This window comes from Phocoena sinus, chromosome 13, assembly GCF_008692025.1.
Source record: "Phocoena sinus isolate mPhoSin1 chromosome 13, mPhoSin1.pri, whole genome shotgun sequence".
NCBI lineage: Eukaryota > Metazoa > Chordata > Mammalia > Artiodactyla > Phocoenidae > Phocoena > Phocoena sinus.
Genome location: NC_045775.1, coordinates 29,505,064 through 29,525,265, shown reverse-complemented (window position 1 = coordinate 29,525,265; position 20,202 = coordinate 29,505,064). Strand labels below are relative to the sequence as shown.

The window sequence follows — 20,202 nt, the reverse complement described above, 5'->3', positions numbered from 1 at the left end:
GGCATTCTGGCTGAGTTCGACCTCACCATCAAGCCACATGCGAAGGCTGCGAACCGAACCGAGGCTGCTTTAACACACTCCACTGCTCAGGGCCCAGGGAGGGGGAATCACAGAGAAGGAACTCTAGTACTTTCACGGTTAGTCTTCTTTCCCTTGGGGCTCCAGGGCTTTCCGGTTTCTATTCTCACAGATCAATTTCAGTAACTGCTGTACTTGCCGCCCGGCCATCTAGGCTCAAAACCTGGACCCCATCTTTACTTGCTCAGTCATAGGACCCGTGGGACCTGTCAGGCACGTCTCCTAAGTTCCTCTGTCTGGAGCACTTGCTTTTATCCCCTCCTCTGTGTTTCTGTGCAACCCTCTGAGTTCAGGCTACCTTACTTCTTGCTGGTTCTATTATGAGTCTCTATGTCAGTCTCTGCAATGCTGGGTATATGCCTGTCTGCTAGAGAACCCTTCCTCATGTTCAGCTCTAACTGTAAAACTTGGCTCAAAATCATCCGAGACTCCTATTGTTAAACTTCATATTTTGGCTTTCAAAGCCCATCCGTAACTTTGATTCCAACCTAGCAGGCTCATACCGTTCTCTCTCTCACTCTCACCTATATTCTACTTAGAATGAGCTACTCACTATTTCCTGGTTTTCTAGCCCTGTGCCTTTGCTCATCGGTTCCCTCATCTGGGAAACCCCAATTGTGCCCACTCTCCAAGCTCCAGCTACCTGTCTCCCTGGGCCCCGGCCCCAGCTGACAACCTCTGTGCCTGACTGCTTCCTCTAGCTGACAACACCTCACACAGTATGTGGTACCTGCAGGCACTCCATTAACAGTATTAAAGAGACATACATTTCTTCGTTCCTCTTCTGTGCATCTCTACCTCTAAATGCTGATGTTCCTGGCAGTGCTATCTCCCTCATGCATCCCTTCTTAATTTATGCACAACCCTGGGGGGTCTCATCAACTTCAGCCACCTGGGGTTCACCGACCATTCCATTCATATGCCAACAGCTGTTTCGTGCACACTGGTCAGTCCTCTCTCTTGAACCTCAGAATAAATAAAAGGCTTCCATACATCTGGGATACTTCCATACATCTGTGGTCCCTGGGTGTGGTCCACAGGCTCCTTGGCTTTGATATTTCCAAAACTGAAGTCAATTATCTTCCATATCTGCTCCATCAAACCACCCACATCCCCTTCTGTAGTCCCTCTTCTGACTCATCAAGTCGTCCCAGCAATATGCATTCCTGTCACACCAACCTCTTAAATATTTCTTGTGTCTCTCTCATCCTTTCCATCCTCAAGTTTGGACTATGATCTTCTCTTTCCTGAACTATGGCTATAGCTTCCTACCTGGTCTTCCTGCACCACAGTGGCCTCTGCAGAGGATGTTTTATCCAACAGGTGCTAAGTGCCTATCAGAGGTGGATTAACTTGGATCCTAATGACACTTCTTCCAAGGGGCCTAATTTTTTTTTTTTTTTTTTTTTTTTCAGTACGCGGGCCTCTCACTGTTGTGGCCTCTCCCGTTGTGGAGCACAGGCTCCAGACGCACAGGCTCAGCAGCCACGGCTCATGGGCCCAGCCGCTCTGCGGCATGTGGGATCTTCCCGGACTGGGGCAGGAACCCACGTCCCCTGCATCGCAGGCGGACTCTCAACCACTGCGCCACCAGGGAAGCCCAAGGGGCCTAATTTTGTATTTGTAATTTTATGTTCTTTTTCTTAAAAGAGTCCCCAAGCTACATAAGCTTCAGAGTCCCCAGAGTCTGGATCTACCCTTGGTAACCAAGGAATATGAACTTTTCAGGGACTGGGAAAAAAAAAAAAAAAAAATGAGTTAAAACAACAAAAGTATTATTAGCTATAAAATAGAAAACTGATATTGACAATAACAACTACGTAATCGTCTACCAAACAATGTTATATATACCCCATTAACTGGAAAATTTTTAACTCTACTTACATTTGAAAATGATTTTGAGGCTAGATTTTCTCACTTTGAAAGATTTCCTGAGTGTGTCTGACGATTGTGAAGAAATCATAGCTGATCGTAAATTAAGCGTTGCTCATAGACAAATAATTTCAAAAGCAAAAATATAAAATTTTCTTTCAGAAGTGTTTACAGAAGGAGTCTTTAAATGTGGAAGCCAGTCACCTAGTCACATCCATAGTGTTCCCCTGCTCATGAGGCTGTCTGAATGTCGATCACTTTGTAGAGTGATCGATCACCTCTTTCCCATACTACGTGTACTGTCAAGTCTTGTTATCTGCAGTAGTTATGTTTTATAAAGTTACTGCAAACATCAAATTAGCAAGTTCTGAGCCACTGCTCCTAGGGAAAATATGGGCTTACGTTCCTGTGGGCCTCTGATCACATTTTCATCAATAGATCGGTATATAAACTTGTTTTATGTATGTTTCTGTTTCAAGGTACCCAATTTAATATATAAGTTTCTTATAAATAATTATATGCAAATTTTCCGTATAATGAAATACTGAGAAGGGTTTAACATTTTCTTGGCCCTGGGTAGTGCTACTGTAAATTTTTTGGCCTTCAGTCTCACAGTGCTATCCACTGTGCTTAAAAAAAAAAACAGTCATCATTTCATGAATTCCTAACTTCTGCCACTTTTCCGTCTTTTCCATAGCTTCATCACGCACTATAGATATTAGGTACTTTAGCACTTTCTGGAGCAGATCAAATCTGTTGATCACACACAGATCAACAAACTTCCTCTTTCTTTTGCTGAATATACCAAATCATCAATTCATTATTATTGAACTCATGACCAACAGCACAACAAGTTGCCTGAAGGAGTTTTATCTAACGCTCGCAGTTTCTCCATAAGCACATCACAGATCGCGCTTCAACACTACACTTGGGGCCATTAAAAACAGTGAAATCACCAATGAGTAGCAGAAAAATGAGGTGCTAAATAGACTGTGAAAAGGACACTTGTTTATAGTAACGAGCTGAAACTAGAAGGCAGAGCATCGCCTTGTTGAACCTCAGCTGGGAATGTATATTTCATACCCTTTCTGTGCATGTCCACACAACAACTGTGAAAGTGCCATAAGTATTGATTTTGGAGATACAAGTACATTTTAGGGAGTAGGTGAATTTGTAGATATGGGATCTGTAAATCATGAAGATTGACTGTAACCTACTCGTGAACAGGTGCTATGTCCCAGTGTTTCCTATCCCTGGTGCTTAGCATACAGGGGGTAATAGAGAATTATGGAAAGAAAGGAAGGAAGGAAGGGAGGGAAGGAGGAAGCTCAGATGTCCTCTCCTCTCTTAGATCATCCCGGGTAGAACTGAACACTCCCCTCTGAGCTCCACACTCCACTCTCTTCCCCTATTACATCATAGCGGTAGATGAATCTATCTTCAGAAGCAGACAGATGAGCCATTCATATACCCAATGAATAGATGCTTTTCATTTTATTTAATGTTATTTCTCTTAAAAATATCGCCTCCCTTACTAGCTGGTGAAGTCCCAAAGGACAGAATCTCTATCACAGTTATTTATTTTTAGTGAATTGAAAGGTTGGATCAGAGGACCTCTGAAACTCTTTCCAGTTGCTAAAATTACGATTAGGAGTAAAGCCGCAGAGCTCGTCCGCCAAGGGACTTACAGGCAAATGTAATCAAACCACTTAGATGAATTTTACATTAGTATCCCCTGCAAATGGCATAGTGCTTAGACCGTGGTAAACACTCAATAAATCTTTGTTAAAATGTAATGTAATTAAATTATAGGAATGAATGGTAAGTCTTTAACCTGCAGACTGTGGCAGCTCTCAGTACCAGAGCACACGGGTGTATGTGTTCTTTTTTAGGATATATGGGCTGGTGGCCTTTTATTTAAAAGGCACCAGGCTAGGGGTAGGGATTGTTTTTAATAAAAGGAGAACGCTTTTATTTAAAAAAAAATCCCTACCCCTAGCCTGGTGCCTTTTCAGAGATGAAGATTATTTTAAAAGTTCAAAGAGACGTGCTACTATATTTTAATGTAAGCAACGTTTTAATTTGTAATTTTATTAGAAGATCTCATTAAAGGAAAACACATTCTTTCCCTCAGTGATATCAAAGATTTCCTTTGAAACTAAGAGAAGAAAATAAAGATTTACAGCTCAAGGAGAAAATATCAAATTGTTCTATGTTTGGAAAAAGAGCTAAGACTGATGAAGAGAAATGATAGGGAGCCAGCATTTGACTGTGCATAGAAAGGGATATTTCGTGCAATAGGAAAGGACTATCCTGCAAGTGTGTGAGAAGAAAGGATGCCTGTTAGAGATGGGCACAGGTGATTCCTAGGAAGGCTGGGGCCTGGGGGCAGGGAACTGGACAGAACATCAGTGTCTGCAGGCCTCCCTGATGACAAGTCTCACCTGAGCCACCCTGTTAAACTACACAGGTTACCAGGTCTCCCAGCAGAAACTCAATTCAGTAGGTCTGGGCTGGGGATAGGGATTCTTTAAAATAAGGGATCCAGATGAATCCCATCCTTGGGACAGCTTGGGAAGCCCTGGATTTTAGAGGACTTCTGAGGCTCTTTCAGTCCTAAGGTTCCCATTTGGTTAAAGTCCCAGAGTCTATTGGTTTACCCCATAATGCTTTGAGTCACATAGAGTGAGCCTCTCAAATGAATTTTTATGCCAGTAGAGACACATTAACTAACCATATTCCCTATAACAAGAACCTTTTGAAACTGTTTCCTACAACAAGGCATCATCACCTTAAGTTTACAATAAAATGACTATCCTTAGCCTTTTAATTAATGCTAAAGTGTGATGATTTATGGACTTAGTCATTGAGACGAACCATGCCTGTGAAGGATGTTCTAGGGTGACCCTGGTTGCCTAAGGACATGCTGCTGGCTGCAGGTCAGGTGGCAGACTTGTCCCTTGAGGGTATTACCCAATCGGAGTGAAAATGATTCTGCCCCTCCCTACAAAGGACTGAGCACTGGGCCCAGGCCGACCTGCTGAGGGAATTAGCACAACTAACCCCTTTTGAAAGGACACTGGCCTTTCTCACATTTCCTAGGATCAGAGACGTGCTTTTAAGGACTCAGCTGTTTAAGCTGGGACACTGGGCAATCCAGGACCATCTCCCCATCTCAGGGTCCTTGACTTTAACCACATCCACAAAGCCCCTCCTGCTCTGGGAGGTAACACATCCGGGGATTCCAGACGTGGGCAGCTTTGTGGCCATTATTCTGCCCATCACACCAGACCCGACACCTCGTTTCTTCTCCCTACTCTACTTGCCCCACACTCAGTGGCTCAGCTGATCCATGGGAGCCCTTGGGCATCCTTCTCGCTTTGGGGGGCAGGAAGGGAGGCTCAGCTGAGGGTGCTCCGTCAGGGCTGAGTTGGGTGGGCTGTGAAGTGAAAAAGTAAGGCGATGCAGCCCACCTCAGAGCCGAAACACGGGGTGCCTGTCAGAGAACCGGATTTCACTTTGAAATGAAGAGAAACCAATAGTTGGCTTTATTCTACAGCTGTTTTCTGATGTTGGTATCCTGGGGTTGATTACAAAGTTCAAAAGAACCTGTGCAATTCTGTTCCATTTATACTGAAATCAGGGATAAAAACAAAATCCTATGGAAGGTCCAGCGGGCGTTTAGCCCCTGTGGATCCAGGTGGCAGCTAAAATGTGAGCGGCTTCTCTTATTCTGTTTGCTAGACTTCACCTACCAGCGACTTGCTCTGGCCATGCTTTCATCTGGCCTCTTAATGTTCCTGTTGGTCGTAAGCGCAATCACGAGCATGTTGGCTGTTTAACTGTAAATTAGAACATGTGTGCAAGATGGGGGCTTGAGCCTTGGCTTTGTCTTCAGCCGTGTCTCTGTCCTCAGTCTGGTGGAAAGCCTCCATTATCAGGAGCTTTCTTGGCAGAGGAGCAAAATCTTGAAGTCAATTTGGTTTGACATTTTAGGGATTAACCCAGGATTTAACATCTCTCCTCTCCCCAGTGGTCATGCATTTAGCTGTGTGTTCTTAGGGAAGTCACTCAATCTCTCTGCGTCTGTGTCATACGCTGCGTCTCTTATTGGAGGTGCGTGATGACTATGGAAGGAACGCTGTGGTTGCTGAAAGGTTAATGCGGGCCTGGGCTCCGAGCCTCTGCAGGTGCGGGTGGGGGGATGTGGGAGAGGGAGCATGCTGGCACCACGGGGGCTGAGGGGCTCCCCCTGGTCCGGACCAGAATTAGGAGCCCAGCCAGGGCAAGGGGGAAGTTACAGAGGAGCAGAAACCACGAGCCTGGCAGGGGATGACGCTGTCCACTGAGGAGAGAACGGACTGGACAAGCAGAGAGACGAGGAGATGCAGGGAAAGGACGAGGGAGGGAATGACCAAGACTTGCCAGTCCTGTGACATCACTCTCCCTTCACCTGCCTGCCTGGGTTGGTTTTCTGTTTCCCACATCCAAAATTTCTTTGTGTAGGATGCTTACTGATCAGGATACAGAACGAGCATTTTGTACATCAGGTCATTTTTATCCTTCTCGTATTTTTTATTTCTTATTTGCCTTCTGTTTCCTGTTAATAGTATGAGTCTTCTAAATTCCAAATTTAAAAGTCTAAGTTCTGCCTCAGCTCTAAGGAAAACCAAGGGAAGGAATCTTCTCGGGGGAGTCTCCCATGTGGACCCACAGCAGCGGTGACAGAGGGGAGAGGCCTGAGAGCAGGAGAAATTCTGAGCTCGGGAGTCCTCCAACCTTGGCCAGCTCCTTTCCAACCCCAGTCTCACCTTGAGTGCTAGTTCTTGCCAAGGTGGTCATTTCTTGTAGAGCCTTGTCTCCTCATTGTAACACGAGGAGGTGGAACCAGGAGCTTTCTAAGGCCCCATTGCTCTGTGATTCTGAGAGAGCAGGGCTGACTCCCTGTGGTTGTGAGCTGGGCACTAGAATCCAGTGAGAACCCAAAGTACCAGTAGAGGAATCAGTTCCCAGCCAGCCAAGCACTGGAAAGCCCTTTTCCAGAAACACTGGCCCCATGTCTGCCTCGACCTCTGCCCCCATACCCTTTCCTACCCCACCCCCTGCCCTCTCTCGCACTAAGACCATTTGCTGAAGAAAGGCCGGATGGGAGCCACCCAGGTGGCTGAAATGAAAGCAATTTCAGCTGAGTGTGTGGATTTCCCCTTCAGCCTCATCACACCTTGCTAATGCCTCTCTCCAGCTGATTTCGTTCCCCACATTCCCCTGACAGATGTGTAACCTCTGTGCAGCCATCATTTCATGCTGATCATTTACCCACCTAATCAGAACCTGAGGCTGGAAGGGAGAGGATGCTCACCCAGCATGTTCACCCAACAGTCATTGATTGGATGTCTTCTGCGTACAGAGCCAGTCACTGAATTACAGAACAACAGGGCTGGCAGAGCCCTAATAAATCATCTGGTCTGACCGGCCTGTACTGTAGAGATGGCAGCTCTTACATGGAGAGGTTAGGTGACTTGCTTAGGGTCACACAGCGGAGCTGAGGCTAGAATTCAAGACGTCCTGTCACCAGTTCATTGTGCTTTCCACTCCACCCCGTGGCCGAAGGAGGGTGAAGATGATTGATCGGTTTGTATGAGCATAAAGTAAAGGAAAACAGACACATTTCCCTTAAGGGCTTTAAATGAATAAGGACCCTAAGATGGAAAAAAAGATGAATAGGGAAGGCATTTTTAGAAAGTGACATTGGAAAGCATGGAGGTAAACTCTTCCCTGTAAATGGTGATGACATTAGGGACGCGTGAGAGAAAATGTCTTTTTGAGGGGAAGGGGTCTTTATTGAATTTTTTCCTTCCCTGCTACATTTGTTCTTTAATCCATGTTCCCATCGGCACACAACACAATGCTCCTGCCGTTTTTCTTTTCCTTGACATATTTACCACCTTATTTTCATATTTGCCTATAAACCTTGGTATACACAGCTTTTAAAGCAGCTATTTTGAATGCAAGATGACATACCAAGCTTTGAACCCCCCAATAAAACTGACCGGGAACATCTGGCACTAAAACGCTTACATTTCCTCCCCAGAGAAGGCTGCTATTCATCTGCTAACTTTAAAAAGTAACACAGGAATGAAAATAGGTTGATGTCTGGAAAACGAGAAAACAATGTCCCAAACCACGTATTTTCCTATTTCACGTTAAAATCCTCCAGCACATCCGACACTGAGAATTAACATGTGTAGCAATTGGTTATTTTCATATATTGGGCTCTGACTATATATAAGTGCCACTTAGCTATCTTCCTTCACAGAAATAGAAGATAGTGCTAAATACGTCATTGGAATTTAATTCTAAAAATACAAACATTATAGGTTCTTATGAAAATAAAGCATTTTATTTCTTTGGACATCTCAAAACTAAATGTTCTAGTGTCTGTGACATAACCACCTCGGTTAAAACGCTGTTCTGGGATGTCCCCGGGAAACATTTGCAGGGACCAGAGACGGCCCCAGATGTTGTCAGGTGTGTGTTTTTTACTTTTCAGACTGTGGCTTCTGAGCAAAAGGTACCAAGGCCTAGGTTAGTGTCCAAGGCCGAGGCTAAGCTGCAGATCTGGGAGAAGGACGGGCGGGTTGTGCCCGAGATCCTTTGTGGAAAGTGAGACAGTTATCCTGCCCTTAATGGCTCTTGATCAAAAGCCCACCTGTTATTTGAGATTTGTGCTTGTTTACGCTTTTGATTGCCTATTTTCAGTTGATATCTGTATATCTGCTTTAGCGAGAAATCTACTACATCTGAAATAAGATTGACTTATTATCCCCAATGAGAGAAAAGTTGAGATTGGATGATAGTATGCGCCCTCAATTTCTACCCTATGTAGAATAGTAAAGTGAACTGGGGACAGTCACCTGGGCGAGTGCTGGGGGCCATCCCTTCCCCCCCACCCCAGTCCTCCCCATTGCCGGGTGAGCTTTCCCAGTACCAGTGTAGAGGCCTAACTAAGGTTGTCCAGAGAAAGGAGAAAGTTGAACCTAGAGCACCATGTTTTCTGGGCATCCCACCTATAGGTGGAGCACAGGAGCCCCTCAAACAAATACTCTAATAGGGTTGAAAGGGGGCCAACCTTGATGAGGAAACTGACCGTGAGAGAGGTGAAGGCCTAGCCCAAGGCCACGCAGCTTGATATTGGCTGAGCAAAAACTTGAACTCGGCTCTCTTAATTCCCAAACATATTCTCTCTACCAGTCAGGAGTGCAAATGCCATTTACTTTCAAGTGTGGATTAACTTGTCCCTCCTTCTGGAAGCCTCAGATTTCTTCAGCGGCATCTGGATTGCTTCGGTTTCTTTCATTTACATTTGTATCAGGGAAGAGGATGAGTCTGCTGTGCTCTAGGATGTGTCGGTATTTTTTTCTGGCACAAAATTAAGCATGGGACATCCCTTGATTTCTGAATTCAGAGCAGCACTTACCCATACTGAACAACACCCATCAGTGGACCAGCAGGGCCAATGTCAAGAGCTTGGGCAACGTCGGCCAGGAACTGCTTCTGGATTCGGAATCGACGTTTGCCAATGCTTGCGCTCCCATCAATTAAAAATGACAAGTCAACTTTGCAGCCTAAGGAATGGAAAGGGACTCTGTTATTCTGCTTCTCTCTCATTGCATTCAATGCTCACTCCCCGCTTTCTCCACCAGAGCCCCCTGAGATGCCAACGAAAAGAAAGTTAAAAAAATAAGTAGCAAGATGCAAGGTATACTTATTTATTTATATCCATAACTGATTTTCACCGGGCACCAAGGTCCTGGACACTGGGCTGGTACTTATTTCCATGACTGTTGTAGAAGCCTCTGTATCAGCCACAGTTACAGACTTCAGAAGCAGGGACCTCCCAGTCAAGTCTAAGAAGGCCCTCAGAATGGTCTCCTAGTTCAGACCATATAAGTGCAGACCCCCAGATGCAGGCATTCACCCAGACTGAGTCCCTGGAGCTTATGGTCTTTTACTCTCATCCTAACTTTTTAGAATTGTGTGTTGGCTCTCTATAAAGGTGGGAAGAATCTGCAGGGCCAGTGCTGAGGGGAGGGCAGGAAGTGTAGATTGAGAAATGGATACTTATGCTTCACTTCCCTGGGTGGGGCAACCATAGAAATTATCCACCTGTATCGACAGATACCTGTTCTTATTTGTAGCTACCTTAGATTTTTGCCCCTTCTTTTAGTTGTAATAAATACTAGGACCGCTCTGGTTAGGATCTTGGGACCTCTGCAAGTAGATGAAGGTTAGGATGAAGGCAGGGGGATGGTGGGGCTGCAAGCTGGTTCAAACTTTCAAACGCTGAAAGGAATTGATGGAAAGCCACGTAAGCAAGTAGAGGTTGGTGTCTTTTTTATTTATTTATTTTTGGCTGCGTTGGGTCTTTGGTTGCTGCACGTGGGCTTTCTCTAGTTGCGGCGAGCGGGGGCTGCTCTTCATTGCAGTGCACGGGCCTCTCATTGCGGTGGCTTCTCTTGTCACAGAGCATGGGCTCTAGGCGCGCGGGCTTCAGTAGTTGTGGCTCGCGGGCTCTAGAGCGCAGGCTCAGTAGCTGTGGCGCAAGGGCTTAGTTGCTCCGCAGCATGTGGGATCTTCCCTGACCAGGGCTTGAACCCGTGTCCCCTGCATTGGCAGGCGGATTCTTAACCACTGCGCCACCAGGGAAGTCCAAGTTGGTGTCTTCTTTGCTCTCGACTGAAATTATATCATCTCAGGATGATAAAACTGATTATTCAATGCTGATCAGAAGTTTCTTATTGGGAGCTATATAGTCCCTTGATTAACAAAAACTGAGGAATGAGTTCTTTTAACAACTGCAATTTGGGAGACGAAAATATTTCAAAGCAGAGTTCCGTGGGTGAAAAAGAGAGACAGTAAAATTAGAAGTTTCTGGACTGGAGTGTCCAGGAGGACACGGGGGCCAGCTCTGCCCTGTGTGGGAAGGATGCAGCTGTCCAGACCAGCCTGGATCTCTAAGCTGCCACACAATCGCCCATGAGGCTGCTCTCGACTTCTGTTCTCTGCATTGTGTTGCTTCCATGGGACGGGGGTCCTCCCATTCCCCAAAAGGAGAAGCTCCGTGGCAGGGAGGGATATATATTTTTAACGAAAGCAAGAAATGAACATGAGTTGATACAGTTTTAAGCAGAATTGATGGGAAATATTTAGTAAAGAGTGATACTACAGAGTGGGCAGGTTAAGGGGAAAAGTTCTGAGAACTTGCTTTATTCTGTTGCTGTGGTACATGGCAATCAAAACCAGAGGAGAAGTAGGTGATGACAGGGGCCTCTCTAGGCCTGGCTGACTCGCTCCATCTGGAATCAGTGCCTCGGCTCACTCGGGACCTCGCAAGCTTTTAGACCCTGTGGGCCTGGATGGTCAGGGCCTGCCGTCTCTTCCTGTTCAGCTGGCTTTCCCTGTCCTTTGCTGACCCCAAACTGTCTATGCTCAAGCATGCTCCTCGAGATGAAGATTGGAAGAAGCAAATAAAATCAAGGAGCGGAGTTTAGAGATGCCACTAAAGCCTGGGCTAAAGCAAAAGAGAAGCAGAACTGCTCTATGGCTTGGCAGGTTCCCCACACAGGGCCAACCCTCTCTTTCCTATGTCTGGGCTTGCGATGTGAATTGCCGCCAGCAGGTAGCAGTGGTGCTCTTTAGGGCTTGCCGCCCACTGGCACCTATGCTGGAAATGCGGACGGACTCTCAGGCTCCACCCTGACCTATAAAATCAGATCTCAGTTTAGCAAGATCCCCAGGTGATTCCTATGCACATTAAAGTTTGAGAAGCACCCCTGAAGAGAGGTTTTCCTTCAGATGTCAGCAGATTATAGTTCAATATGCCTTTTTAAATGAAAACCTTTTTTTTAAAAAAATAACAATTACAGTAAGGGCCACAGGGGATTTTCTTTTTAAATGAAGAAGCGTACATGTTTTGTAGCAACTATGTTAGTTCTTCCTAGACCATTTTTTCTCCTTATTTTTAAAAAATTATTTTTGGCTGCGTTGGGTTTTCGTTGCTGCGCGTGGGCTTTCTCTTGTTGCGGCAAGCAGGGGCTACTCTTTGTTGTGGTGCGTGGGCTTCTCATTGCGGTGGCTTCCCTTGTTGCGCAGCACGGGCTCTAGGCACACGGGCTTCGGTAGTTGTGGCGCACTGGCTTAGTTGTTCCACGGCCTGTGGGATCTTCCCAGACCAGGGCTCGAACCCGTGTCCCCTGCACTGGCAGGTGGATTCTTAACCATCGTGCCAGCAGGGAAGTCCCTCTCCTTATTTCTTACATCTTGAACTGTGTTTTAAGGAGGTTTCAAGGAGGTGAGGTGTTTCTCTGTTTCCTCTGTTCTCTTCACTCATTAACCTGCTGGCTGTTATTGGGATCACCTTTGCTCCTCCTTCCCAAGAATGTTTTAATGACAATGGCTCCCGCTCAGGGCATGTGCTCACTGAGACCCTGGTGGCTTTCTCATACAGACATAAAAACATGCTGATGTGAAGATGACAACAGCAGTATGAAAGGACAGTACTGGGTTATGAAATGTCCAGCATGAGGAATTTATCATGGTCACCGAGGTTGCAGCAGGAGGAAGAAAAGGTAAGACAGAGTGTCTACAGTAACCAATCTACCAATTTTCTTAATTGCTTTGGTTTTCTTCGACATGATACAAGTTTATAGATTAATGCTTTTTGTTGGCCAGTATATTAGGCCAGTGTTTCTTAACCCTGGATAAGTATCAGAGTTGCTTATGCAGCTTCAATAAATAAAGATGCCTGGGAATCACTCCAGGTGGTGTTCCTCAAGTGTTAGCATGCAAAGGAATTGCTTGATTCAGTAGACCCGGCCGGGGTGGGGGGGTGGGAGTCTGAGATTTTGCATTTCTAACAAGCTCCCAGGTGATGCCAGTGCTGTCGGTGCTCAGACCACACTTTGAGTAGCAAGATCTAGGGAGGGACTGATTCAGTAGGTATGAGGCAGGAATTGGTATCTTTCATTTTTAAAAATGTCTTCAGGTGGGACTTCCCTGGTGGTCCAGTGGTTAAGACTTTGCTTTCCAATGCAGGGGTTGATCCCTGGTCGGGGAGCTAGGATCCCACATGGCTTGCGGCCAAAAAACCAAAACATAAAACCGTAACAGTATTGCAACAAATTCAATAGAGACTTTAAAAATGGTCCACGCCAAAAAAAAAAAACGTTAAAAAAAAATGTCTTCAGGTGATTCTCACCCAGAGGTGAGTTGAGACTCACAGCCCATTGGTGGCTGACTTGTTGCAACTTTCTGGGAGAATTTGCAGGTGCTCTCCTTGGCTTGCAACACACAGCTCCCTCCTGGTTTTCCTCTTTTTCTCTGGTCCCTTCTTTCTGGTATCCTCAGGTGGCTTCTCTTCCACTGAGTTAGTCTTAAAGGTCTTCAGGTTTAAGTCGTCTGTTTCTTCTTACTCTATCCTGTCTCCCTAGGTCATATTTTCTGTTCTGACAGCTTTGGCTTTGAACTATGGCTCATCATTTTCCAACTCTAAATTTCTGGCTGGGCTGTCCTCTCAGAATGTCAGATCTGGGTAGTTAACTCTCTGCTAGACCAAACGTCTTACAGAAGATGATAGATGTAAACACTCTCCTGCCCCAATGTGCTCGGCCCCCAGTGGTCCTCATGGCAGCACCATTTGCCCTAGTTGTCCAAATCATCTTTAACGGCTCCCTCTCTTGCACTTCTACCTCTAACCCTCTAGATTCTTCCTTCTCTATCTCTTGAATTTGCCCGTTTCTCTCCATTTATGCTTCCCTCTCTGAGCTCTGTGTACCATCATCACCGCTGGACCACTGTCCTCACTGGCAAGCGAGTCTCCTCCTTTCATCCTCCTTGTCTCCCCACCCCACCCCACTCTGTTGCCATAGCGATGTTTTAAACATCTGATCCTCTCCCCCTCTTGCACATAGATCGTGTAAATCCTTCAAAAGTTTCCCTTTCCCCTTAGAACAAAGTGACAGAGGAGAGGAGATAAATAGATCCAGGGTAGGAGAGAGGCGGGTTAGGGTGGGAGTGAGTGGGGAGAGGGGAGAGAGAGCAGATCAGATGTCAAAGCCACTATGGGTTTCTAGTTGTCAATTAACTTACTTGGATCTCCCTGGGATACTGGCTCCAAAGACTGTGTGCTTAATTCTGTTTTTGGAACAAATCCTGGAAAGAGCAGTAAAACTTTTGGTGACTTACAAGAACAGGAAGCATCTGGCCTCACCCCAGGGATGGGGACAAAATGGATATTCACACTCAGCTCAGGGGGCTTGGCTTACTAAGTGTGCTCTTCTCCATAACACCCCCATCTTAAGAGAGAAGAATGAATGCTTACCGACAGCCTACTAGAGACACAGTACTCCCCTGGGTGCTTACAGGCATTTGAAGTCAGGAGACTTGAGATTGGTCCCCTACTGCCCGTTAGGAGACAGCCATAGTCTCCTTATCTGAAAGCATTAAGCACTTCGCCAGTGTAAATTATCCCTCTGTAAAATTCTGAAAATCTTGAGGTCAGGGCGCGTGTCTCACTCATCACGTGAACCTTTCCTGTGGTCCTCAATCAACATTCAGTGACTGAGTTGATGAACAAAGATGAGTGAGACCGAGGACAGTCTAATGGGGGTTGGGTGTAGACTGGAGGGGAAGAGATGAGATACAAGCAACTCAAATGAGAGGGTGTATAATGCTTCCCTTCCCCTCCAGCAGTCTGAGACCAGAGTACAGATGCAAAAGGGTTTAGGGCTTTGAGAGGGGGTGTATGTGAGTTGAATTTCAGCCTCAGGGGTCTTCTTTAGAGCTGTTTACCTGGGAGCCAAGTTCACAAATATATAAGGAAATAAAGACAATAAATACGAGTCTTTTGAGGCTTGGTAAGGCCAATGAGTTTCTTGGGCAGAGTGAAACTTGCAGCACCAACCAGAAGTGAGTCTCCCCGTTTCTGGGATGCTGGGTTGCGCCCACTGAGAGTCTCCCCCAGTGGAGGAAGGTGCTAAGGGCTCTGCTCGCTCCTGGCTGGGGTGAGCTTTCTCCTGGCTTGTTAGTTTTTCCAGTTTGCAAAGCACATGAGTTCATCTTCCCATTAAAGGTCAGGGTGCTCATCCCACTTCCTCACATCATTTAAAAAATTCACGAATGGCATTTCTCATCCAGGAGCTCTGGGAGGGGAAGAAATACATGTCCAGAGGCCGGAGTCCTTTCCTCCATCTCCCCCCAACCCCAACCCACCAGCAAAATCTGCCCTTGAACCGAGAGTCAGAAGGCTGCATTTGCTGTTGGAGTTTCAAACACTTAACGCAGTAAACAGGGAACAACATTCATTCACGTGAAGGGAAAACCCGAATCCCACTTGCAAAGAAGGAAGAAGAAACAGAAGGAAGTCAAAGTGTGCTCCCAGACGGAGTGAGGGTTTAACCCATTTTGGGGGCCTGGAACTCACTCCCTTCTGCTTTTTTGTCTTCACATTCCCTTCCCTCTTAGTGATCCAGTCTTGTCCCTTACCCAGGCCTCCCTGTAGGAGCTTCAGTGGGCCCTTCTCATGGTCAGCAGACCCTAATGTCGGAGGTGACACTGTTGGAAAGCCTCCTCTAGCTGAGCTTAGTCTCTGTGCCACCTGCTGTACGAATCTTGATCTAGTCACGGCCAGGAGGAGGGGCTGCATAATTACCTGCATCTAGAAGCACCGATCCAGGTTTCCACAATTCAGGTTCCCCTGCTTTTCAAAATTAAAAAGAAACAAACTCATTACTTAGATGAAACCGGCAGAAGCTCTCAAGTGAACTGCCAGGATGGTAATGTTTTCTAACTGTGGCAGAAAGTTCAGTAAAGAAGCAGGAGACCAGACTTTGGGATGAAGCAACCTGAAATCTGTGGGATTTTCTCATTTAAAGCTCTTAAAGCCAAAGACGAAAACATCTTTACTCTTTTCTTCCTTTCCCTATGCACCAAGAATCACGGAATAATAGGAATCCTGGAATTCAAGGGGACCTAAAAGCTCATTCAATTTGAACCAACCTCCTAACCTGCTTCAATAACATCTCTACCTAAGCGAGTGGCTGGCTGGTGCTTGGATCCCTCCAGAGACAGGGAACTCATTACATTCGCAACTAAAGTAGTGCATTTCTTCTTGGACTATTGAGACTTTGAGAAGACTTTTCATTGTATCAATATGAAATCTTTATCCATCCATCCATCCATCCATCCACCCATCTACCTGTCACACTCAATAAGCACCCAGAATATGCCCAGCATCATTCTGGGTACGTTTGCCTTACCCATCTGTTTGTGTTTCTTTCCTTGGAACCACACAGAACAAATCTGGCCCCTTCAGGGAGCAGGCAGTACACTCATTTCCTGAGGCTCTGCTTCTCATGGTGTGCCTCAAGCAGAATAGAGCAAAGTGGCACCTGGCATCCTATCTGTTTAATGCCCTTCACCACGAACCTGTGCTGAGGAAGTGGCAGCGGTGGTCGGGAAGGGGAGATTCTTACCGAATCCCCCTGATCTCTTTTGGAGAATTATGGCTGGGAGGGGCTCAGAGGCAGCACAAACATATTAGGAAGCCTCGTAAGGACACCCTAATGGCTGTTTCTCTCCCTCTCCCATTCCCTCCCCTCTCTCCTTGCCTTTAGCTCTCAAGGCTGAGAGCATAACAGACTGTTTCATTTCTTAAAGGCCATCAGCTTTCCAGCACACTGCAATTATTAACACACTCAAGTGAAGTGATATTTTCCTTTGCATGATTAAAAGATGCCAGGCTATTTTGAAAGATAGTCTGTGTTCTTGCAGGTTCTGGGTTAATGGTGAGAACTGAGTTTAATCTGGCTCAGCCGTTAACCAGGTGTAGGACCTTGCGCAAGTCACATGCCCTCGATGAACCTCAGTTCCTTTTTGAGTAACATTAGCAGTTTGGGTGGGATGATCTCCAAACTCAAAATATTTATGACGTGTATGTTTAAACATTCAGCTTCTTTAACCTCATTACTCTATCGCCACCTACTGGTAAAAATATGCGCGTTGCCCTTTTCCTTAAAAAAAGGTGCTGGTGACGTCTCAGTTTTTGCCCTAGGCTTTCAGCACCCTTGTATGTGAGGAAAGATTAGAATGCTGGAGGCTCTATTACTTTGGCAGGAGATAAACAGTTCTCTGACATGAGGGATTTTCAAGCCTCTTACTCCTGTCCTGGAGGCCTGTCCTTCTGTCCATGACACTTCCATTTGTTTGGGACAAGTTTGAACCAAATCGCTTTCATCCAAAAGCCAAAGGCTGAAAAAATATTTGAACAGCTCAGACTTGGTGTTTTGGGATTTGGTAGTAATGAGAAGTAGATTTGTGAGAACATCTGTGTTCTGCTGTTGAGGTCTGAGGGCGTGGTGTGGGGAAAACAAGTCAGAAGACCCGTCCTGAGTCTACCAAAACACTAGCTGGGGGTCTGGGGGGCTAGCCTACCTTCTCTGATCTCCAGTTTTCTCCTGCGTAAAGCCGAGCTCATAAGGACTTCTCCTGCCCTGCCTCACATGAAGGTAAATGTGTATAAAATCACTCTGAAAAGTGTAAAAGGTGCTCGTAAAAAAACAGCTAATTATTTCTGTGATAATCCTGGCTCGGTCATCTTCTAGATACAGTCAGTGTCTAAGAGAGGTATTGATTTTGAACATGCACTGACCAGGCTCCTTCTGAGCATTAAGTCACAATAACCCTGTGGGTCAGGTACAGCTATGATCCCACTTTACGGGTGAGGAAACCGAGGCACAGCGAGTGGCAGAGCAGAACGTTAAGCCCAGGCAGGCAGGCTCCACCTGCACGTAATCACTACCTGCTTATCACACGGGAGGCGTCATGGTCGCTTCAGCATCTCAGGGTACTGGGTGAGGCCACGGAAAAGCTAGGCCTGGAACTACACCTGTAACGCACACGAAGCGTGAGGGCCCAGAACATTCCTGTTTTAAGATCCGAGACGACCTTTGCACTGGTTACAGCTCCTTCTATTCCCTGCACATCTGGAAGTCACCAGCCCGGGACCCAAGTGGGAGCCCCTAAGGGAGGCCCTTAGGGCTCTCAAATTTTATGGGGCAGAAGCACAGGTGACCCTTTAGCCCCCCGACTTCTCCCCGGTGACTCCCAGTGCAGTTTTTAGGAGGAGGTGGTCGTCTGAGAGACAGCAGCCTCTGGAGCCAGGGGACTCTGCACACCTCCCTTCCGGGGCCTGGCTTCATGCCCCGAGGGCTGCACATTTCCCTTGGAGAACTTTCTCTGGCTGCGGTGAGATGGGGGCACTCGGAGAGCAGCTGCAGCTGTGCCAAAGGAGCCTCGTGCCTGCGGCCCGACACACAAGGGCTGTCAGAGAAGGCCGAGGACAGTCAGAGGTCCTGGGCATGGGCTGTCACGCCAGCAATGCGTCAGCAGTCCCGGGTTTACAGGTGGGTTCCCTCCAAAGCTCCGTGTGGAATATTTGTTCGGCAGCCTCTTCTCACGGAAACAGCATCAACTCCACCGTTAGGTTTCCAGGCCAGTGAAGCTTAGCTGATCAAACAGAGCTCATGGTACCGTGAAGCCAGGCAGCAACAGGACGGTTCCAAGGAAAAGTCCCCGAGTTTAGCTTCAGTCACTCCAGTCCCGTCTCAGAGGGTCCCGGAAGGAGGGGCGGGGGTCTGCCTATGGGGGCTGGAGGAGGCCCCAGAATTCTAGAATCTGAAAATATCTGAGTCATCTTTGTAGTTCTAACGGCACAGTGTCTGACATATAGTACGCTCAGTAAATTTTTTTTAAATTAAAGAACAGTTCCCCTGCAGTGGAAGTGGTGGCTTAAATTGGGGACGTGTCAAGTTACACCTGTGGGCAGAAAGCATAGTGGGAGGAGGAAGCAGGAATCGCTCGGGGTCATAAGTTCAGTGTCCCGTGGAGGAGAGGATGAAATATTGAGGCCGACGACAACATCATTAGGTCCATACATAGCTGCCTGGGTCTGTTAATGGTTTGCCCTAAACACAGATGGGATATTTAATGGGGCTCATGAAATTCTGTCCCATGTGATGTAATTTTATCAGTGACTGGAAGGGAGATAGGTGGCATGTTAATCAATTTGGTGGATGACAGAGAAGTTGGAAGATGGTTAGTATATTCAATGACAGAATTAAGATTCAGGAAGACTACAGGATTGGGGTGACCTGCTTCTGTAGAAATACCTGAGAAAAGACCCTGGGAACTTGAGTGATTGCCAGTTCAGTAGGAGATGAGCTGATGATGAGACAGAACCTCCCCCCCACAAGGAACTTGGGATGTTTTCATGGAACCAGAGTGTTTAGGGCGAGAGGCAATTCCCTGGGCACAGCCCTTGAGGCGTCGTGTCCTGCTCTGTGTGCTCTGTTCCCACTCACTGACAGACTGTGGTTTAGCTCGAGGGTGTGATGCTGAGTCACGTAAGGACCTGTTGGAGGGATGAGAGAAATTTATCCCAGAAAAGATGAGACATAACGGAGGACATGGAGGCTACTTTCATATATTTGAAAGCCTCGCAAATTTATGCCCTTAAAAATATTGAAGACCCCCAAAGAGCCTCTGTTTGTGTTGGCTACATCTACTGATCTTTCTCATATTAGAAATTAAAGGGCTTCCCTGGTGGCACAGTGGTTAAGAATCCGCCTGCCAATGCAGGGGACACGGGTTTGAGCCCTAGTCCGGGAAGATCCCGCATGCTGCAGAGCAACTAAGCCCGTGTGCCACAACTACTGAGCCTGAGCTCCTGAGCCTGTAAGCCACAACTACTGAAGCCCGTGTGCCACAACTACTGAAGCCTGCATGCCTAGAGCCTGTGCTCCACAACAATAGAAGCCACTGCAATGAGAAGCCCTCTCACTGCAACAAAGAGTAGCCCCCACTCGCTGCAACTAGAGAAAGCCCGCGCACAGCAACGGAAGACCCAACGCAGCCAATTAAATAAATAAATTATTTAATTAAATCTTAAAAAAAATTAAAACCGTGCATCCTCTCATCTGAAACAGTATTAACTATCCATCTATTTTACTATTTATTCACTTAAAAACAACAATAGACCTATCCTAACATTTTTTATGAAAAATGCTTTCTGAAACAAAAGCATTCAGTGAGAAGAGTGGCACATTTCTTCAGTGTCTGACGTAATAGAAGGCAGCTAGAATCTGATGTCAGCTCCTGCAGTCAATCTGTGGTGAAATCTCGTTTTTGTTGAAGGGT

The 20,202-nt window shown here is 46.4% G+C and overlaps 1 protein-coding gene across 1 annotated transcript in view; it reads right to left on the bottom strand.

Moving 5' to 3' along the window:
- Positions 1-20,202, bottom strand: part of VIT (vitrin) — a 119,764-nt gene that overhangs the window by 16,529 nt on the left and 83,033 nt on the right. The window contains exons 8-10 of the mRNA XM_032653116.1: positions 15,659-15,703; positions 14,098-14,160; positions 9,428-9,575 (exon numbers count right to left, since the gene is read on the bottom strand). Of these exons, the coding sequence (XP_032509007.1) occupies positions 9,428-9,575; positions 14,098-14,160; positions 15,659-15,703 (256 nt within the window). The remainder of the gene's footprint in view (positions 1-9,427; positions 9,576-14,097; positions 14,161-15,658; positions 15,704-20,202) is intronic.